Below are 23,452 nucleotides of genomic sequence, written 5' to 3' on the forward strand. Positions count from 1 at the left end.
AAGGGAAAAGTATATTTGTGATGTGCTTTACAACCCTGTGCTTTAAGGCATTTGATAGGGCATCCTTCTAATAATCCACTCTGATAACTTCCAAAGAAGATAACCATAATATGGATGTATTCTGGATATTTTATATCTGTAAGCTGCTTGTCCAGATTAATATGATTGGTCTGTTTTGGGGGAGAAGAAAGCTCGGTTTAAGACCTGGTAAAGATGTTATATGTTTTTTAATGCAATCTCCCACTGTCCTAGACAGTGAAACTTGCCAAATCTCCTTCATATGTTTCTTACCTTTTTATTACTCCTCTTACTTGTGCATACTAATATCCCTTCATTCCCCTCACATACTCAGCTCTATTCCTCAAAAATTATCCTTAGTCTCTTGTGTTCACTATTTCTTTCACCTCATTCATGTGCAACATCTTATCCTTTAGAAGGGGGTTGATATACACATTAAATGATAATGAATTTTTGCATGTTCAAATTCAGGTCAAGTGTAAAGGTCCTGGTTTAGAAAAGAATGGATTGGTGTCTGGACGACCGACAGATTTCCAAGTAGACACACGGAAAGCTGGGGAAGCTCCACTTGATGTTACTGTGATGGACTCTAATTATCAACCAATTAAGCTAGAAGCCAAAGATAACAAGAATGGCATATATGATTTCTCCTACAGACCCACACGAGGAAACAAGCATACAGTGCAGGTATGAGATTTACTGCTCTAGAAAACCTAAACAATTGTTAATTTCTTGGAATATCTTGAATGATTATTTTATGATGGATTATTTGAATCACTTTCGAGAATATTTGAAGAATGTATATTGGATTAATGACTTGCAGGGGAAAATGTAAAGTTGGATCGAGTAAGTAGTGAAAGGGTAAGAGAGATATGTGGCAATAAAAAGAGTGTGGTTGAGAGAGCAGAAGAGGGTGTATTGAAATGGTTTGGTCACATGGAGAGAATGAGTGAGGAAAGATTGACAGATACTATATGTGTCAGAGGAGGAGGGAATGAGGAGAAGTGGGAGACCAAATTAGAGGTGGAAGGATGGAGTGGTAAAGATTTTGAGTGATTGGGGCCTAAACATACAGGAGGGTGAAAGGCGTGCAAGGAATAGAGTGAATTGGAATGATGTGGTATACTGGGGTCGACGTGCTGTCATTGAATTGAACCAGGGCATGTGAAGTGTCTGGAGTACACCATGGAAAGTTTTGTGGGGCCTGGATGTGGAAAGGTAGCTGTGGTTTTGGTGCATTACATATGACTTCTAGACTGAGTGTGAACGAATGTGGCCTTTGTTGTCTTTTCCTAGTGCCGCCTCGTATGCGTGTGGGGGGAGAGGGTTGCCATTTCATGTGTGGCGGGGTGGCGATGGGAATGGATGAAGGCAGTAAGTATGAATATGTACATGTGTATATATGTATATGTCTGTGTATGTATACATTGAAATGTATAGGTATGTATAAGTGCATGTGTGGGTGTTTATGTATGTACATGTGTATGTGGGTGTGTTGAGCCATTCTTTTGTCTGTTTCCTTGCACTACCTCGCTAATGCGGGAGACAGCGTCTAAGTAAAATAGATATGAAAATGAATGTTTATGTGAGTGGATGGGTCATTCTTCGTCTGTTTCCTGGCACTACCTTGCTGACGCAGGAAATGGCGATCACGTATAATGAATATAGAATGAAATGTATGTATGTATTGATTGTGATTATTCATATTTGTATTAGCTGTAATGAAGTGATTAGATATGGGACTGCTACAATTATGCTCAACTTCCTAAGAAACTTGATATTGTAGGGTCTTTCACATTTGAATTTTGTATCGATAGAGTGAATGTACTAATACAGTTTGATCTTGCATTAGCTTTACAAAAATGAAAGAAAAAACCAACAATATGCCAATTTACAGAAATGAGGAATTCTTAAACTGAATCTTTCTCAAACCATAGAGGTACAAGCACAAGGACTTTCTTTTTTCATGCCAGTTTACTTACCAGTTTACTTAGGTACAATGAAAATTAGACTTGGTCTTTTCTTGATACTTGTATGTGGTAATAGATATATTATTTCCATTTCTATCATGGTTTTTTTTTCGCAAAGGTTAATTATGGTGGAGTTGCCACTGAAAACTCCCCGTATCGTGTGTTCATCTCGGAGCCATCAGACCCAGGGGCAGTGAAAGTGTTTGGGCCAGGTGTAGAAAGAGGAGTAAAATCTAACACCCAGACACATTTCAATATTGACTGTCGTGAAGCTGGACCAGGTATATGATTTCTGTTGTTCTTTGTGACAGTATTATAGTATTGTTCGTGGGACTGATGTGATTGATATTAGAAAAAAAATATGGTATTTTCTAAATTAGCTTTCAGTGTAAGGATAACTTCCAGAACTACAAAGTTTAATGCAGACGAAAGGTATGACAATAAACATTGTTGGGCTTACTTTAAAGAGAAAGAATTCCCTCTGATTTAACTAGATGTAAATTAAAAACCTTGTGAATTTGTTGAGACTATATTTAATGTCAGTGGCATGCCCTTCTGGATCACATATGACTTTCGCACTTTGGATTTATAAGAACACTTTCTTTCACCTTGATATTTGCTTATTTTATGCATTTTTCCTTCACCACATACACCCACACACACAGTTTAAAAGTGTCTGTACATTGGAAAACACTGTAGTCCCAACACTAATGAGTTACTTGGAAAGAAAAAAATTTAAAGAATATTGACTGATACAAGGCTCATAGGCCTGATGGAATTTCACCATGTATACTGAAGAGATGTGCAGATGTGTTTGACAAACCTTTTGTAATACTATTAAAGATGACTATGGAAAGGCAGGTAGGAAAGGTAGATTAATTGGAGGTTCTGGTCTTCTAAACCCATGTATCACCAATGTAAAAAAATGTTTGGAAACAAATTCAATCAACACCCATTATTTTTTTTTTCTAACAGGTGAAGTGCAGATTGCCCTAATCAATGCACAGGGACAAGATATCCCCATAGATATCCAAGACAATCGTGATGGAACATTCACAGTAGAATACTTGACTCCATCCCCAGGGGATCATAGAGTTACTGTGCTGTATGCAGGTTCAGAGATTCCACAGTCGCCAATTGTTGTACCCGTTCAACCCCATGTTGATGTCACTAAAGTCAAGGTGGATGGACTTGAACCAAGTGAGTATTTTCTGATTTCTTGACTCTTATATATAGTGTTTTATGTACTTACTTTTTTAAAGACTGTGAACTGATTTATAATTTGCATTTACAGTTAGAAAAAATTTCAGCAAAACAAATTCTGTAAGTTTCTGGTCATTTATTGCATTTTTGTTTTGTAATAATTTAGACCCAGGGTTTCTGACTACATGCTGTGATCATGGCTGCATAATATATAATTGTGTTAAGCTAGGGTAAGATTTCCTTCATCTCATTTTCCATATGTGCTCAATAAATGTGGAATCTACTAATTTAGTGTTTGTTGTTTTTTGTCCTGCACTGGGTGAGTCTAAAGAAGTGTATTCCATTGTTCTTATTCTCCTTTTTTCATTATACAGATAACTTTTGATTAAACATTGGTTTGAGCATATGTGAGTTTGGGAGTGAATTTTATTACCTGTGTGATCGTTTGTATATAAGGCTTTAGTAACTTTGTCAATCATCTGGTGACTGCTTACAGAGTTATTCATGTAATTACGTACTTGAGTATGGGGAGGGAGTTGTACATTCATGGGGCCCCATTTCTTGACATTATATTATCATACAACTTCTTAAAATTCTGTATGCTGTCTGCATTAACCAAGTCTTGTGTAATTTTATTCCAATAATCCTTCACTCATGCTTCAAAAGTACTTCCTCATATTTTAGATTTTTTTTTTTTTTTTTTTTGCCTAATTTCATTTTATGGCCTCTGGTTGTTCCGTACCTGTAACTCTGAAAGAACTGTTCACTGTTTATGTCAGTGATTCGTTTTAAACCTTAATGGTTGTGATCATGTCACTTTCACTGAACTGTCTTTCATGATAAGGAAATTTAATGCTTTACCCTTTCCCTGTAACTTGCACAATGTTGCTGTGGCTTGTCAAGTGCTATTCCTTAGTATGGGAGGGATATTTGTAGATGTCACACAATTCTCAAGGTGTTGGATTCTGTCAGCAATAGATTTAAGGATTTATGCTGGAGCTTTTTGATCATCAGTTTAATCCTTGTATTCAGAGGGTGGAGAATTTGAATATATGAATTTCATCTACTACAGTAGCTTACAGAGATCCAGATTCTCCCTGTCATCACGCTTTGATCGATGCTTAATAAAATGGGCATTCCTTTTTGGAGGAAGAATAAGTAATCTAAACTGCATGTTTGAATCTCTAGTTTTAATCCAGTTGGATAGCCTTGACTCTCATCATGGACCAGTCCAATGAAGCCACACTGCAAGGATTTGGTTGTAAAAGTAGAGGGAATGACCACAGAAGCAATCAAGATTCCTAGAACATTCTTTATGACCCAGGGGTCAACAGAAATATGCACAGGTAGCTCAAAACCCATTTGTGGCATGAGCTTTGCAGTGATATATGGGAAGGTGGTTGTTTGAAGTAGCTTACCTCCTGCCGTTGAACTTTATGCCTCACTGTCTGCAGTAAAGATGACCAAGGAGTTAGAGTGTCGAAATAAGGTGATATACTCAGATTTTCCCAGTGCTTTACATGCTGACAGTTTAAACTTGCTATACCCAGTGGTGAGTGGGATCCAAGACTGGCTAGCATCATCATGACATGAGAAGATACAATATCTCTATGTTGGCCCTCTACTTGTATTGGTATTTGTGGAAATGAATGGGCTGATCAACAAAGGTGGCAGCATCTGCTTGCTGTGATGCTCGTTTACCTCTCCCACACAGCATTACTTGGCCTCGGGTGCGAGATTGTCTATTCAGCAAATGGTGGCAGGAATGAAGACCTAAACAACAAACGGTGAAGAATTAGACCTTTGTAACTGAGTGACAAATATTCACTCCTGCTGGCAAATAAAAGCATTCCCATCAAGTAAAGATCTGACACACAAGACTGCCTCATGGATGATTAAAGGCAAAAGACCAACCTTCACTCTGTGGAGAGTATCATGTCCCATTAACATAGGCCCGGGTAATGAAAACTTGTATGCTATTTTCAGCATCTACAAGAAAGTTTTTAATACCTTTAAACACTTCAGCTGTAATGAGAGATAATGCTGACATTTGTAATTTGGTTTACAGAGCAAAACCAATATTTTACACGAGATAGTGTATTTTGAATGGATTTCACTTTTAAATGTTTCATTATTTCAGATTTTTGAAGTATGTTAGATTAAAAAGAAATAGGTACGTATAAGTATTTTTGATATTTGAGTCTTTTTTTTTTTTTTTAGATATATTGGTTTTTAGAAGCCTGATAAATATCAGTAAAGACTTTCCTGTTGATGGGGCAGATGATTTTGAATATATCAATCATGTCGACCTTTTCTGTGGTGACATTGTCATAACTGTTAAGGAACTTGAAAGTTTTAGTTTCATCCCTTTCATTTCTTCTGTGGGCCAGCCTGTGAATGCTGCTGACCACTTTCTGTAGCCATGAACTTGGAGACATTCTTTACATGCCGTGGTTTTAATCTTTGTTCCTCTAACAGGAAGGCTCATGTATTTTCCTATTCATATGATCATAATCACAGACTGGCTTCAAATCACATTTCATTTTTATGATTGCATTTTGTTGGGTTGACATCATTCAATCTTGCATCTGACTAATGCTGGAGCTTGTGTTTTTGTTCATTGTAATCTGAAATACTGTACCTTTTTTTCATAACTTTATCTGCAGACTTGCCAAGTCTGGCCATATGAGCATGTTAGAAACTGTTCAACCTAAGTATTGGCCCTAGTGATGCCACCAATATTTTCTTTATTCCATTTGTAACTAGCTTTTTTGACGTGTGTCAGGTTCCCTTCATACTCTTTTTTTTTTTTTCTTTTTTTTCATCAACATATATAGTGTGTGGACTTGAAATTTGGTATTAGTAGAGTACAGAACTTTCTGACTGAAGTGTGTTCAAAAGCACATTGGAGCAGAAGACTTTCCTAAACACTTTTTAAGAGCTTATGCTTCATATTTTGCTGCCTCTATACAGTTTCACACATTGCACACATACATTTGCCCGTAATTGCAATATTGTTACAGAAATTTTCTGTTGAGTAGGGCTTGCTGTGTTGCCACATGGACTGTCTTTATTGTAATTTTGCCATTACTGAATGATTCATTTGGTTCATCGTACTTCTCAGGGTTTTTTTGTGGTGAGAACTCTGAAATTGGCATTGTATAATGTAATTTCCACATCATGTACTGTAACTTTCCGAAAGACCATCATCTACCTGAAGCTCTCTTAGCCTTTACAAGGGCCCAACCCTTGTGTCTTCTCCGTCCTTTCTTGCTGTTAATGTATTTTGGAAGGTACTGAATCCGAGTCTAACACTGTCTTGATATTTGCCCTATCTCGTAGAATTTTTAATGATATCCCATATATTGTTTGAACTTCATTTTTTCTGCCATACTTTTTTGGTTCCAGTTTAGTGAGGTAGTTTCAGGAACAGACGACGAATGGCCTCATATGCTTGCATTCACTCCTGAGCTGTTATGTATAATGCACTGAAAACAAAGGCCCATTTATGTTTACATCTGATTCTGCATTTTATGAACAAGTTTGTGTTCTGTCTCTTGTTGATCCTTCTGATCCTGTATTTCATTTTCTGTTAATGCCTTCTCCTTGTTTAAACCCCACCACCAGGATGTTTTGCCTGCTCTTGTAGGTTTTTGTGTTTTGTCTTTATGATACTATATAAAAATTTTTCATTAGATGCAGCTTTGCCTGCCATGAAACTGCTGAGTTATGATGATCTGTTCCAAAAACTAACCTTTACATGGCTTCCAATATTTTCATTATTTTCCTGAATTAACCCTGTCACTGCTACCATTGGATACATCCAAATAAACATGATACTACATGACTATGAAGTTCAAGTTGACTCCAAGGCTACCAGAAAACATTTATCTTTAATGTGTTACTTGGGAACATCCCTTTGACCTAGATTCACCCACCTCGTATGCACTTTTACTGCTAAAGTTGTGCTACACTGGGTTTCACATGTGTTGGTGGACATGACCTTTAAATGTCCATGTTCTGAATCAAATTGCTTTGTGTGGGAGTTACAAATAGATGACTATGTGTATACATATGTATGAATAGAATGTGAGAGAAAAAAAATGTGAGAAATGAGGATTTGTAAGCAGCATTTATGGACTTGGAGGAAGCGTATTATAGGGTTGATAGAAATGGTTTGTGGATGTTATGAATATATGGTGTGGGAAGAAAGTTATTGGAAGCAATGAGGCATTTTTTCCAAGAGCATAAGGTGTGTATTGTGAAAAGGTAAAGATGGGCGAGTGGTTCTAGGTGGCAGAGATGTATGATGTCTGTGGCTGTTTGTTCTGTTCTGGATGAGATGGTTGTGATGATAAATGCAAGGGTATTGGAGAGGGGCAGTTATGCACTCTTGTTTGGGGTGGGAGTGCATCGGGGGCGAGTCGACTATCATTTGCTGATGACACGGCACTGGTGGCAGATTGAAGATGGAAATGCAGAACTTGGTGTTTGAGTTTGGGAGAGTCTTTGAAAGGAGAAAGTTCAAAGTGAATTTGAATAGAAACAATGTTATTAGGTTTAACTGTGTAAAGAGACAGGTTAGTTTGGATGCGAGTTAGAAAATTTAGAGCAAGTGAAGTGTTTTAGTTCATAGTAGACATGGGAGTGTGAAACCATGGTAATTGATAAGTCATAGTGTTGGTAAGGGAGTGAAGGTCCTGGGAGCAATGAGGAATGTTTAGCAAAGTAGCATCAGTATCAGATGAAGAACGGCATCATTTATTCATATCCACAAGATAACTTGTGTATAATGCCCGAAAAACCAGAGCCCTCTAACCACAGCCAAGCCCCACATATGTTTGTGGTTTCTCCAACCTTCTTGTATTCCCTGGTTAAGTCCATTGACAATTTTGCTGGCTATTTATGATGTCACTCCAATTCTGTTTATCCTGTACATGCTCTTCATTCTCTCAAAAGTTGTTGCTTGAAAGCTCTTTTACTCAAACTTTCCATCTCCCTTTCTGTCTCCCCCTACCCCTTGCTCCCTTCACTTCTGACATATCCTCTAAGTATGTTTGCCTTCTTTCATCCTCTCTGTGTCCATACTATTTCAGTATTCCCTCTTCAGATTCCTAGGTCAGACTTGGCTAACTAAACCACTCCCCTTTCTTACTGTGTCATTCCTTATCTGATCAACCCTCTTCACATCACATGATGTCCACAGGCTTTTCATTTAAAATGCATCTAATAATGTTTGTTCTTTTGCATCTAAGGCCCAAGACTTGCACCCATACAGCACCACTGGTACTCAGACAACTTCTAATATACTCATCTTTGCTGATACAGACACTGACTTCTCTGTCCACACACTATTCATTGCACCTAGAAACTTTGCCATGCCACCCACTCTGTGTCTTGTTTCATTCCAAATGGTTCCATCTACTACAGTGTCTACTCCCAGGTATCTAAAACGCTCCACCTCTTCCACGTTCTCCTTACTTAGGCTTGCTCATACACCATTCTCTCATATCCCTTACTGTTCACATAACTCTAAATTTTGTACTTTCACACACAGTCCCTAAATCTTTCACCAGCTTCTTGAGTTTCTACCACAAGAGCCATGTCATATCTAAACTGCAACTGATTCTCCTCTAGGGCATCCCCCACCCCATTATAGACTTTCCTTTTGTTTTAAGATCTTTGCTTTCACCTCTTTCACAACCTCATCCAGAACAAGTTTGATAACAACCATGACGTCAGATATTCTTGACGCAGACTTATCTTTACTGAGAACCACTTGCCTTCCTCCCTTCTGACTCTATCACATGGCCTTACTGGTGTAAACTTATGACTATTTAATAACTTTCCATTTACACCATATATTTAAAGCAATTTTTACAGCAGTGTGCTGTGTACATGCCCAATGCTTCCTTGCCACCATTCCCTTACAGAAATTTAACAACTAACAAATATCCTTGGCAGGGACCCACCTTCACTGAAAACCACCCACCTTCCTCTCTTCCGACTCTATGGCCTCGCTCTTTTGTCCTCCCTTCATCTGATAACTTTCCATTTATGCATCGGAGCACCTTCCACAAGGCCTTTGTGAACCCTGTTATGCATTTTCTATAGAGCCAATAATGTCGCATACAATTAACTGTTTTGCAAGTATTTTTGAGCTGATTCTAATCACATTTGTTGCAGGCTTCCAATTTCATCCTGTTATTATGAAATTTGCGAAGACTACCAAAGCTGCTGACAGTGTATGCATAAATGTGTGTTCAAAGTGATATTTATGTATTAAACTTGGATACAGTAGTGTTCATTATGAACTAAGGAATAAATGTAATCAATGCTTATAGAATGAGAACTTGGGTGCTAGGTACTTGAGTGAAGTTGATTTGAGGTGTTAGTTCAGAATTTGTTGAAATTTATTTGTTTAGGTAATCATTGTAAAAATTTATCACAGAATGAAGAGTGTGTTCATTGCATTTGGTAGATACTGAATGAAGTTAGAGTACACATGGGGATTTGGTATATGACAGGATGGGTTTTGTGTTATGTATCTGGAGTTGGTCCAGTTCAGTGGAAACTTTCATACCCCCTATTCAAGTGTCCACATGGGTTGATTCTAAAGTGTGGTTGGATGAAACCGTTCTCAAGACAGGAAAAGAAAATTCTGCAATGCATAATGTTATGGTTGTACTGAATAATTATTTGTAAACCTAAAAATGTCTTTGTTTTGCTTTCCAGTGTCATGTAAGTAGGCGTGTTTTTCTAATAGTGTATATCAAATTTTAGTATGTGTTTGTCTTATTCTTTACTAAGTGTATTATGACATTATTTAGCTTTATTATTCTTCATTTCATGCATTTTATTGTAAATAGTAATTTTCTCAAATTTTTGTGATGTTTTAGTTTTGTTTTGATTTACGTGACTGTTTGTTACTTAGTCAGCCTTCTGTAAATTTAAAGAGAAAGCACTTCAATCACCACATTATTGAAACTTCAAGCAGACATTTTCAGAAATTTTTAACGTTAACTCCTTGCGCTACCTTGCTAAAGTGGGAAACTGTAAAGTATGAGAAAACCTGTGAATGAAGATTTAGCATTTTTCATGAGATTCATACTTTTGGTAGCTCAAGGTTTTATTGACTCATTCTTGCATTGTATGTATACATTTCCTTTACCTTCATGCCATAATTCACCCCACAGTAAGGTAGCTTATGAATGTATCAAAATATTGGGTCTAGAATTGTTTGTGTGCTCACTCATGTTCATGTGTTACATGCTAACATGATTTTCATACCTCTCCTCATTGCAGATGAGGGTATTTACTTACAACCTGAATTGTATTGAAATGCTAAATCATGTTAGATTTTACTGAGATTGGATAAATAATTTTTCTCGGTTAAACTATAGATGTGTAATGCTCCTTCCTGTGCTGTAGAAGTGACTCATTCTGCTTACTACAGCCATAATTTTAAGCGCCCAAATCATCAGCATTATTTACTATTAATTTCCAACCCAACTTTAAAAAGAAATGTCTTAATTCATTATCTGTTGTGTTTGAGTTTGTGGTGAATCATGGATCTGTTAGCATGTCTTTGTTCATGATTCGGATTGTATTTCTTTATTGCCAGCTTTGCTGCAGTGTACAGGAAACTTGAGATGTGATATTTGGTTTCGTCAGTCCTCAGCTTTGGGATGGAGATAAAACAAAACTATTTGGAACAGTTATATTTACTTGTTCATGAATACTTTATTTCCCAGAATACAAGCAGCCATTTCTTCTAGGCTACAATGTGAATTTAGCCATATTTCATTCAGAGAACTTGTACCTGTATTGTAAGGTGCTCCCCAAACTTGAGCCATCAATTTGAAACTGCACGTCAAAATTCTACTTGCATGAAAGATTTTTCTTGTTACTTTTTCGTGCTTCAATAAAGCAAATATCAGTCACTAACGACAACTACTACTCTATTTGTCTCTCCTTCCTATAGTAAAGTTGGCAATAGATTTAATTAAAAATGTTCTAAAGTCACCAAAAAGTGTCCGTGGTAAAATCTCATATGCTATGAGAAAACAGCAACTAACTTGCTGTACTTTGTTGTTTGAATTAACCTTGTCTTGCTGCTTTTTCATTCATCTGCCACCATGAAAATACTCTACATCTTTTTTAACTAGTGTCTTCCTCAATTTTATTTACTCTAGTTGCTCTATTCCTACATCTTGCAAAGAACAGTTACTGTGATAAATCTGGTGGATGTCTTATCTCGTATCATCCTGTACTTAGGGTTTAATGAATATGATAATGGTCTTTGTGGTGGTGGCTAAGCCTAGTGAAGTGGTATTGGTGGGTGTTAACTGGTGGTGTGGAGGTAATGGTGAGATGTTGGTGGCAGAGATGACTGTATGAAGTGGTGGTGGTAGAGGCCTCTTTTTAAAGGAATTTTATGGTATTGTATTTTGTTTGACACCCCCTCCATTTGTTTAATTTTCAGTTTGGCTTATAATCCAGTAAATGCAGTTCTTGTGTGTATGAAAAGGGTAGAGAGTTCAGCAACTGTATCTTTGAATCCCATTTCCTTTGGCAAAAGTCTTCATATATTGGCATGAACCATTTACACTTGACCTCATCAACCTAAAGATTGTCATTGTTACTCCATACTCTTCTCTTTTTTTAGATGGACAAATTTATGGCCTCAGACTCCTCACTTGTAACTTGATGATCTGAATTTTGATTTGTTTGTGAATGATGTGAACTTAGCAGTAGCATACCTTTGCATAAGCACATTTGCATAATAGTGAATCGTAGTGGCGTTGCACATCATAATTTTCCTTTGCTTAGGTTTACAGGTGTAGCAGGACATTTATACTTTTTACCCATATTACGTCAAATCACTCCTTCTTGCAGAGTAATCTCCTAATTTTACTTTTGACTTGCCATGTATGTTAAGTGAGGTATTATGATAACCAATTCAGCAGAGAACCAGGTTAGACATTTGTACATTTACTTTTGTCTTTAGTTTGCTTCATATTCATTGAATCACCTTTGTCTTAGGTTTCTTTTTTTGTGGGCAAGGATTAGTATATTTGATGGTATGGTAATACCAATAGTACTGTTTGGATGCAATGCAATTGGTGGGTCCTAAATGCAAAAATATGGAAGAGGGTAGACATGATGGCAATAGCTGGTTTGAGGGGGATTGATTGAGTTAGGATTAACATTGCAATAGAGAGGTGTTGTAGTAAGTTGAGCTTGTTTGAGAGAGAGGAGCAGGATGTGCTGAAATGGTTTAGACATGAAAAAAATTATGGAGACGACTCTGTAAGGGTATATACCTCAGGAGTGAAGGGAACAAGAAATAGTAAGATTGAGGAAAACATGGAATACTTAACAATGAAAACTTGTAGTGAAATTTTGCCATGACGGAAGGACTAAGCATGATTTTCACTGCAATGCATATTTGTTGTTGTATTGTGTTCTTGATTGTCACCTTGTTATTCATCTCTTTCTTGCTTGTTGTATACTCCTCTTTTTTCAGCAGCTACTTTTGCATGAAAACTCTGAATTATCAGGTTATGAACATGCAGGAAAGCGTGAGGCATGCAGTTGATCATGGGAATCCATGAAAAGATCTTTGGGGCTTTGCTTTTAATAGGGGGCTCTAATTTTGGTGCATTACACACAATAGCTTGGGTGTGGATGTGAACAAATGAGGGCTGTTTCCTTGTTCCTGATGTTCCCTCACTGATAAGGGAAATTGTGAACACACCCAAAAAAAAATCTCATCTTTAAGGAATAATGCTTACCTCGGTGATACTGTGTTCATACTTATATGCATTCCTATTCAATGTTTTTGTTTCAAATTCTTAACTCTGCTAAATCTTGTTGAATTGTGCTCAGATAGCAAGATTGTTACTCATTAATCTTCAGCTTGCGTTTTCAAGGATGGGAGTGAATTACTCGTCCTTATGTATACCTTTACCTCACTTTGACTTAACCTCTTAAGCCTTTGTAAGGCATTACAGTTATATTGATAGCCATTCCATACTTTATTGGTCGAATTATTATTTGAAATTCCACAAAGTGTTCGTTTGCCCCTTTTGTATGTTTTTTTGTAGTTTGGGTGATTTTCCTTTATCACAGTCTTTGTAGTTTATACTAGTGGGTGCTCAGTCCTGCAGCTGCTGGAAATTTTCATCAAATGATGTTCCAATGAGTGGATGGGATTTTCTGTGGGTAGATTGTTTAGAACAATATTGGTTCTGGTTTTCTTTTCATTTTGTTTTGCTTGGTGTTTGTATATTATTTTTACTTTGATATTCTTGTCAGTAATGGTTCTGGTCTTCATTCCATTTTGACCTGTCTGATGCTGGTTTTATGATTTTGATTTTCATATACTTGTTGTATTTAGGTATGTTCTGATCAAGCATTTGCTCTGTTTATCTTTTTTCCTTGTCTGTGTTCTTGACCCTAACTTTCCTATGCCTCATTGTCTGGCTGTCATTATGTAGCTTCAGATTCTGTACCAATCTCCTTTTCGGTTATCTTTTTACTTTTTTTTTTTGTATTTGATAATTTTCATTTCTATTCGTAAAACTTCATATTTTTTTCTTTTAATGGATGCTTAAACCTACCTTTCTCATCCCACTTACATTCCTGAAATTTTGCATAGTGGCAAATTTCTGTTTTCATTACTTAATGGATGTGGAAGTCTGCCATATTGTGGGAGTTGCAGTATCTTCATTCAGTCAAATATATTATATCTGAAATACTGTATGCATGCTGGCATGTGCCAGTTCATTTCAAAGTGTCTATTTACTTTCTTCTCTCACATGTTGTTTCTTGTTTTCATTTATTTTGCTGCTAATATTTAGTGCTCAGCTTAGGGATTGTTAATATTTTTCATAATCTTTTGTTTTTGTAGTTTCTCTCTTTTTATGTACAGTAACCATTAGAGAGAAATCTAAAATTGCATGAATTTCAGACTTTGAAAATTGTGAATGAAACATTGCTTAGAGTTTTCTTGAGATAATTGTATCTAATGGTCAAGCAAGCATTCTTTCATTTACTTGTATTGTCATCCTACTTCTGGTCTTATGAATACAAGTGTGCAAAGGGTTTTTGTAGTGATTCTGCTGTTCTGTAAATGTAGATATTTTCCAAATAACAAAGCAAACTTGTTACTGTAAGATATTTACAGTAGAAGAGTTTGTAAGGTATTTACCCACAAATTGCTGGTTGTATTTACCATGAGAGCATTGAAGGGGACACCATCAAGTGATACTAACAGCAGCATACAGGAAGTGTACCAATTTGTCAAACATACAACAATAATCAAGACAAAACTGTGTATTTCAGATTGTCAGATAATTTTTTCTTTCACACTTGATCACCGTTTCCTGCATTAGCAAGGTAACGCTAGGAACAGACGAAGAAAGTCCAGATCCACTTGCATCCATTCTCTAGCTGTCATGTATAATGCACTGAAACCACAGTTACCTTTCTGCATCCAGGCTTCACGAACCTTTCTATGGTTTACCCTGAACGCTTCACATGCCTTGGTTCTGTCCATTGAGAGCATGTCAACCCCAATGTAATGCATGTTTCCAATTTACTCTATCCTCTGCATGCTTTTCACCCTCTTGCATGTTCAGGTTCTTATTGCTCAAATCTTTTTCACTTTGTCCATCCATCTCCAATTTGGTTTTTCACTTCATCCTTTCATCTCCAGTTTGGTCTCCTGGTTCTCTCTGTTCCCTCCACTTCTGATACATATATCCCCTTTGTCAACCTTTCCTTACTCATTCTCTATATATGTCCAGACCATTTCAGCATGATCTCTTCTGCTCTTTCTCAACCATAGTGTTTTTATTACTACACCTCTCTCTTTTAGCCTTTCATTAATTAATGATCAAACCTCCTCACACCACCTATTGTCCTCAAACATTTAATTTCCAACACATCCACCCTCCTCCGCATGACCATATAATATCGTTGGGACTACTTTTTCTTCTAGCATACCTATATTTGACTTCCTAGATAATGTTTCCTTTTTCCACACATCCCTTAGTGATCCCAGAATCTTTGCACCCTCCCTGACCCTATGACACTTCCGCTTCCATGATTCCATTTCCTGCCATGTCCATTCAGAAATCTAAAGCACTTCACTTGTCAGATACATGCAGTGGAATTCTTCTTTAGGGGCTCAGTGATCAGTATCGACAATTTCTTATTCATTAGATAACATTAAATAGTTTTAAGGCAAGTGCTCATCAAGCATTTAAAACCATCACAACACATACCTGAGCAAACTAATTCTGGAAAAAATCCTGAAAAGTCTTTCTTTTAACCATTTTGGTGTGCAGTTTATTTTCACTTTGCCTTTCCTGTGTTCAAAAAATTGCAAAATGTTTTCTCTTTTGATTTAAGAAAGATGCATTATTTTGGATTGTTTGCATCTTGCTTTTGTAAATTGTCCAGCTTTTTCTACTGCATTCAATGTTTTTTGTTTAATTTGCTTGTGCATATTTGTTTTATTCCCATTTGTTCTCCTCGCTTATTGTGTGCTAATCATCCTGTTTATGTACTTGGAAATTCTCTTCCCCGCAGTTTCCCTACCTTCATTGATTCTCGTTTCAAAGTAGGCAGCTGGTTATATTTGTTTCGTTCATGTGGAATATGCAATGAATGATTAAAAAGACATTGTAATGGGTAGAAAAGTTTGATAATTTGTGCTAAGTAGTTGTGTATGATTTTTAGGTTCATATTCTTGTAACAGTAGATTCTAGATTTTCAGTTACTGTAATTTATTGACAAAATTTAGGTGTGAAATGGAGCAGATTCAAATAGTATTTTGTTGCAATGTAGAAGTCTTCTTACTGATGAGATTTTTATATTTCACACTGAAGAGTTTTTGTCAATTTCTTCTTCCTGTGAGTTGGTAAAGAATTAAGTTGTTTTATGCTTTAGTTATTTAGTGAATTAACTGTTTGCTCCTCAAGGTCCATGAGGTATTTAAATGTTTTTCATTGACACTAGTTGTCTTTGTAAGTTATATCATAATATGGTGTTTTGTTTGATTTTGTTTTTAGAAATAGTATATTTTATTTTCTGGGTTACAATCCTTTAGTCAGTTCACTACATGCTTATGTTTTATTCATTACTCAGGTTTGTGTTTATTATATAAAGGGTAGATCATAGTTATAGTAGCAGTCCCTCGTATTGCTTGCTGATAATTCTTTGTTGGTAGATATATTCAGTGGTGGTCAGTAGTGATAAACCGATAATAATGGAAAGGAAAAGTGTCTTGAATTAACTCAGATACTGGCAAAGTTCTTTACATTTGGACATTTTGCCTTGTTTTTGTTATTTCACTGTCTGTGTTTATGCTATTTATAGATTATATCATTATATACCAAACTCTCTATACTTTATAAAGTGTTTTGATATGAATGTACGTACATACTTTCCTATCCCAGGATATCCTTTTGTGGGGTTCTCACAACTCTGAAAGATGGCCATGTCCACTTGACAGGATTGCAGGTCAAGAATTATTGTTGTGTGCATGTTTGTGTGAGATGACTTAGGAGTAGGTGATCTGGGTCTTCATTATGGAAGCTGCACCTGGAGAAAAAGCAGTCCTGTATTTTGTTGATTATTTGTATGTTGTAGATGTCCTGAGCACAGATGAGAAAGTTTGAACTTGCACGTGCATGGGAAGTGTAGTTTCAGATAGGTGTCTGTCTTGTGGAATGGGGTTTAAGACTGAGTTAGGAGGGGAGTTGGTTCAGTACTTGCCAGGTCATTTTGATGCATTCTTTGTTTTGTCTGTCATGTTTGTTGTGAGAAGGGAGGGGTTGGTGAGTATTGGTTGCTGAAGTGTGAAGAAGGGGAAAGTTTCTTCTTCATGGTTTATGGTTAGTTGTAGGGTTGTTTACATTGGAGGAGTCTGGTACTTTTGCAGGGAACAGAGTGCCAAGCATATTGAAGTAACAGCATACTGAAAGTTAGTTTGCAGAGGACATGGCTATGGTAGGAGACTCGTGAAACTCAAGAAGCTGATGGTTGGAGTTTGGGAGAGTGTCTGAAAGGAGAATGTTGAGTGTGAAAAAAGTAAGGTAATGAGGTGTAGCAATAAGATGAGACAGGATGATTTGAGAATGTTTGAATTAGGAGGACCTGGATGAAATGGAGTGCTTTAGGTAGATGGGAGTGGATTTGGCAGTGGATGTTACCTTAGGGACAGAAATGAATCATAGGGTGAGTCAGGGGGTTAAAGTCCTTGGTGCATTAGGGAGAATTTAAGTTTCTCTCTTCAAAGATGGGTGTGTTTGAAGTTACAGTAGTCTGAGAGATATGACAGTGAATTATATGTGGAGTGGTAGAGGGAGTGAAACGTAATACCTCAAGGTGGTTTGAACATGTGGAAAGAATGCAAGATGGGGAGTTTACAAGGAGAGTGTATGATAGTACAGTTAAAGGGGTTGATGAGAGAAAGATCACATGTGACATGGGGAAATAGAGTGGAGTAGTACTGGAGGGAGAGAAATGGTCGAAGATTGCATGGAATGGTGTATTTGAGGGAGGCATGTAAGTGGGAGTACTGGAGGGAAAGAAATAGTGGAAGATTGCATGGAATGGTGTATGTAAGGAAGGCATGTAAGGACAGGGATAAGTAGAATCTTTTTCCCGGACCCCTCCCCCCTTGATGCGAGTTCCTGGAGGGAACGGGCATCAGAGAAATAGATAGTAGTCCGACAGCATTGTATGCATGTAAGTTTTGGGCCTTTAATGAAATCAAGTGCCTGAGGACAATATGTGGTGTGATGTAGGGTAATTTTGTAGAAATGACAAAGAAATTTAGAGGTTTAGTAGTAAGCAAAGTGTGATAAAAAGAACACACAGATATACTGAAATGGCTTGGACTTAAAGGATAAGTGAAGACTAAGAGGACTTTTGTGTCCGAAGGAGTATGTACCTACCTGAGAGGTTTGAACATTTAGGAGGGCGAGAAGGGTGATGTTTTCTCAGGCGGTTTCACTAGGTCATGCAAAGCAGTTAGGGTAAATCATGAAATACTCTTTAGAGAGGAGCTCTGGTTTTGATGCATTACACACAACAGTTGAAGTGAATATTTGCAAATGAGGCTGTTGTTCATTTGTTCTAGATGCTACTTCACTGTGGTGGGAGAAGTGATTATTTACAAAAAGTGATTATCCTGCCCCCTTGCATTTTGAACTCTTTTTCTAACTGTAATGTAAAGAAATTTGAGCATTCTTGGAGAATTTTCTCTTCGTAACTGTTATCAGGTACTGGTTCAGCCTTGTATCCAAGTTTAGGCCTTTATGAAAGGAGATGTAAAGGTTCAGATTTACCAGTCCACTTAGTCAGTAATAGTTAGGTTTATGTACCAAACTACTACACAGAGGTAGCTAGTAAGTTAGTACAGACGCCATGAATGAATGAGCCATGCAAAAGGTGAGACCTGTTGTATGTCTCCATAGCTTTATGGGTTCCCGAAAAATGTAGCCCAATAACCTTTGTTAGGAATGATGTACAACTGTCAAACTTTTCTGTAGTTTATCATATTTTTTATTGTGTGATCCTTGATAAGCTTGAGCATATCCAGATTATGTACTGTTTTTTAATTGGTAGAATTAAGGAGATGGTGATTTTTGCGTGAGCTTATAATAAGGAATAATGGAGTTTTTGATATAATCGTTTAGATTTGATATAGACTGAATGTAATTTTTTTGGTTATTATTGTAAGAATAGCAGAAGGAATGAATGAATTGATTTTTGAATTTTGATTTTTGCATTGCTTTAGTATCCTTTAGATATTACTCCGCTTAGGGAGGGCTTGGGAGTTGAGAGTTATGTACCATTTGTTTCAGTAAATATGAATCATTCAAGGAAGCAAGGGCTTCAGCTGCACTATTCATTTTGAGGAACTGGAGGAAGTTAGATGTTAAATGTGCAAGAATTTAAAAGGTGAATGTTCATTCCAGATCATATGTTTTCTAAAGCATGAATAGATAAGAAATGAGCAGTTCACCGATTAACCTACACATGGCCATGCAAAATGTGTAGCAGATAAGGGATGTATGAAGGTCAGTGATGCAAGAGATAGTACAAAGGAAAACGATAAAAGATGGAGTTACAGTGAATGAATTAGGTGTGCAAGTATTTCTGATTATAATCATGCTAGTTTAATGATCGTAGACTGCAAAGGCAGTCTTCTTTGTAAACATGGTCAGGCATATTGACATGTGATTTTCACTGTACAGCACAGTTAGAGTGAATATGAAGGGCTTCAATTGGTGTGGAAAACTTGGTTCACCTAGTCACCTTACACTTGAAGATTTTTTTTTTTTTTTTTTTTTTATACTTTGTCGCTGTCTCCCGCGTTTGCGAGGTAGCGCAAGGAAACAGACGAAAGAAATGGCCCAACCCCCCCCCCATACACATGTACATACACACGTCCACACACGCAAATATACATACCTACACAGCTTTCCATGGTTTACCCCAGACGCTTCACATGCCTTGCTTCAATCCACTGACAGCACATCAACCCCTGTATACCACATGACTCCAATTCACTCTATTTCTTGCCCTCCTTTCACCCTCCTGCATGTTCAGGCCCCGATCACACAAAATCTTTTTCACTCCATCTTTCCACCTCCAATTTGGTCTCCCTCTTCTCCTCGTTCCCTCCACCTCCAACACATATATCCTCTTGGTCAATCTCTCCTCACTCATTCTCTCCATGTGCCCAAACCATTTCAAAACACCCTCTTCTGCTCTCTCAACCACGCTCTTTTTATTTCCACACATCTCTCTTACCCTTACGTTACTTACTCGATCAAACCACCTCACACCACACATTGTCCTCAAACATCTCATTTCCAGCACATCCATCCTCCTGCGCACATCTCTATCCATAGCCCACGCCTCGCAACCATACAACATTGTTGGAACCACTATTCCCTCAAACATACCCATTTTTGCTTTCCGAGATAGTGTTCTCGACTTCCACACATTTTTCAAGGCTCCCAAAATTTTCGCCCCCTCCCCCACCCTATGATCCACTTCCGCTTCCATGGTTCCATCCGCTGACAGATCCACTCCCAGATATCTAAAACACTTCACTTCCTCCAGTTTTTCTCCATTCAAACTCACCTCCCAATTGACACTTGAAGATGTATATATATATATTTTTTTTTCCATACCATTCGCCATTTCCCGCGTTAGCGAGGTAGCGTTAAGAACAGAGGACTGGGCCTTACAGGGAATATCCTCACCTGGCCCCCTTCTCTGTTCCTTCTTTTTTTGGAAAAAAAAAACGAGAGGGGAGGATTTCCAGCCCCCCCCCGCTCCCTTCCCTTTTAGTCGCCTTCTACGACACGCAGGGAATATGTGGGAAGTATTCTTTCTCCCCTATCCCCAGGGATAATGTATATATATATATATATATATATATATATATATATATATATATATATATATATATATATATATCTTTTTTTTTTTCATACTATTCGCCATTTCCCGCATTAGCGAGGTAGCGTTGAGAACAGAGGACTGGGCCCTTGAGGGAATATCCTCATATATATATATATATATGTTTGATTATGTGCTAAGCCTAGATATGCTTGATACTTGCGCTCAGACAAATGGGTATAGAATTGGATATACTTCAGTGTGAAAATTATTAAACTGTTTATGCATATTGCCAGTGTAATTTCCTTTATAACTTTTTTAGTTGTATGATGATCAGTGATCATTTGTGTATGTGTAGTGCCAAATGGTTGTGTGAGTTGACAGCCCAGAGTTCTTGGTTTATTTCCATCAGTTTGTTCCTGAAACTAATTATTCTTGGCAGTGATATTGGGGCAACATAGACTTGGCAAACATCAACACATTACTCAAACCTTTTACAAAGCACCTTCCAGTATTTAATTCTTCAACAACATTATCTTTTGTAATGTTTTTTTGTAGTTTAGCTCAGTTTGAAATATATGAAGATAGCCTGGAGTACTCGTCATGGTCCAGATATCCTGGTAGAACAATCTTTTGTTTAGTGATATTATCAAATTTATGGTCTGTGGTCGAACATATCCATATTCTTCAGTCGGTGACTTCACAACTGTTCTCTTCAAATGCTGCATTCATTCATTTTGCTTGCATTATATTTACTAAGTATGGTATTTTTGTTTACTTATCCAGAAGTGTTCATTTGTAATGATGCCTAATCCTTTAGTGACTTTGCAGTACTTTGATGATAGTCCTGTCTGGTACAAGTACAATTATCAGTGAGACAAGCATTAACATATTAAGGTAATCGCATTAGGTATGAGAAAAATGGTGATGTTATGAGCCATTTTATTGTCAGCATTGAAGTGCACCTCTTGAATATGATTCATACTGACAGTTTTTGCTTGCTAGTTTGTGAAAGTAGTGTAAAATGTAGCACTATTTGTTGGGTTCTTTGCGCCAACTAAAGTGTATGTGCTTTGAGTGTGTATAAGTGCATGCTATATGTGTGTATGATTAGTGGAGCTGATATGGTGATCACCACAACAGCTGCGCCCATCAACTCTCTGCAGCAGTTTCGAGTCATCACTCAGGATGCTGGGAGGGCAGACTTCGCTGTCTCCATCACTTCACCTTCGGGTATGAGAGTGCGTGCTCATGTTGTACCTACCCATGAGGGTTACCTGGTTAACTTCACACCAACGGAACTGGGAGAATATTTGCTGTCAATCCAGTTTGGTGGTCAACCCATCAGTTCAACACCCTACAGATTTACATGTACACCTGGTGGTAATGCATCAGCAGTACGGGCTTGGGGACCAGGACTTGAGGGAGGCGTAGTGTGCCGTCCAGCAGAGTTTGTCATAGACACCCGAGAAGCAGGTCAGGGTGGTCTAGGAGTCACTGTGGAGGGTCCTTGTGAAGCAGCAATTAACTGCAGAGACAATGGGGATGGAACATGTGCTGTGGCATATCTACCCACTGAGGCTGGACATTTTACAATCAACATCACCTTCAATGAGCGACACATCCATGGGTCTCCGTTTCACGCTCTCATCGCCCACGATCAAGACCTCAAACAGATCAGAGTCACCGGCAACGGCATCCAGCCTCATGGTACTCTTTTGTCTCGAGCGTTTTGTGTGATTGCAGTGTTATAGTATCTGTAGTCCCATTTTGTTATTTAACCTGTGAGCATGTATTTTTGTAGTAGGATTGTTTATTATTTAACAAACATTTACCTCTGTGATTTTGTGGTTGGACCTTAGTGGATTATCCAGCATGTTTTATGTAAAAAAATATAGAAAACCTAGAATTGTTACCCTGTATGTGAAGAGCAAATATTGAGTCACCATCCAGAATATGGCCTGGGAATGGTTTGATTCCTAGTGACTTTAAGGAGTTATGTTATGTATTATATTGTTTGTATGATTAGGGTTGTAAACCTCTCATGTGTTGAATGATTTTATTCCACTTTGTTACCTTTTAACTACTGGTGTGTGGGTTTGGCTATTTACTTATAACAGATTTTTGAATATTTATTTTGATATGTTGTTATAACATGCAAAACTGAAGTATCTAATGATACCATGATCAGAATTGTTTTTCTGCATAATTATTACATATAATGGTTATTTATAATGCACTGAATCATCTTTTTTCAGGTGTGTTTGTTGACTCCCCAACTGACTTTGTTGTTGATACACGTGCTCTTGCCAACCTTAGAAAAGATACGAAGGGTAGTGACAAGGGTGATGGAAAAGTCATGTGTGTCATTACCAATCCCTCTGGAACTCGGACAGACTCGTTCCTCAGGCCACTAACTGATGGGACTTACAAAATTTCATACACACCCTTTGAAGAAGGTATGTATTTATTCAGTGAATTTAATCTCTGGCAGACATGACTTTCAGGTTTCCTGAATAGTATGAATTGAGACTGTGTAAAAAAAGATTGCTCATAGGTTATATTCCTAAAGGTTTTGTTACCGCTTCATTTTACATATAGAGGGTGTTTTTCTGGAGCCATATTGAAGTTTTGAATCCTAGTGTTTTGATAGTTACCTCAAAAGTTTACTGTTTATGGGTTCTTAGGTAAATACCTATGGAATAATGAAAGGGGACTTGGAGACGACAGGTTGATGTAATCAATAGTAGACTGACAAGTTAATTGAATACTTAATCACGTGATAAGAGAAAATAAGTTTTGTTTATGATATAGGTGTTAATTTTAAG

General features: G+C 37.4%; 1 protein-coding gene across 16 annotated transcripts in view; it reads left to right on the forward strand.

The window, feature by feature from the left end:
- cher (filamin protein cher) overlaps positions 1–23,452 on the forward strand; it is a 223,044-nt gene that overhangs the window by 101,863 nt on the left and 97,729 nt on the right. For 9 of the 16 annotated variants that reach the window (XR_011715851.1, XM_071688045.1, XM_071688046.1 and 6 more), the window contains 5 exons: positions 490–705; positions 2,107–2,269; positions 2,964–3,188; positions 21,768–22,334; positions 22,883–23,083. Coding sequence is in view for 15 of the 16 variants with exons in the window: in XM_071688045.1 (XP_071544146.1) it covers positions 490–705; positions 2,107–2,269; positions 2,964–3,188; positions 21,768–22,334; positions 22,883–23,083 (1,372 nt within the window). In the remaining variant the exon portion in view is untranslated. The remainder of the gene's footprint in view (positions 1–489; positions 706–2,106; positions 2,270–2,963; positions 3,189–21,767; positions 22,335–22,882; positions 23,084–23,452) is intronic. The other 7 variants (XM_071688052.1, XM_071688055.1, XM_071688054.1 and 4 more) reach the window with 1 other exon arrangement.

This window comes from Panulirus ornatus, chromosome 45 (assembly GCF_036320965.1).
Source record: "Panulirus ornatus isolate Po-2019 chromosome 45, ASM3632096v1, whole genome shotgun sequence".
Lineage (NCBI taxonomy): Eukaryota > Metazoa > Arthropoda > Malacostraca > Decapoda > Palinuridae > Panulirus > Panulirus ornatus.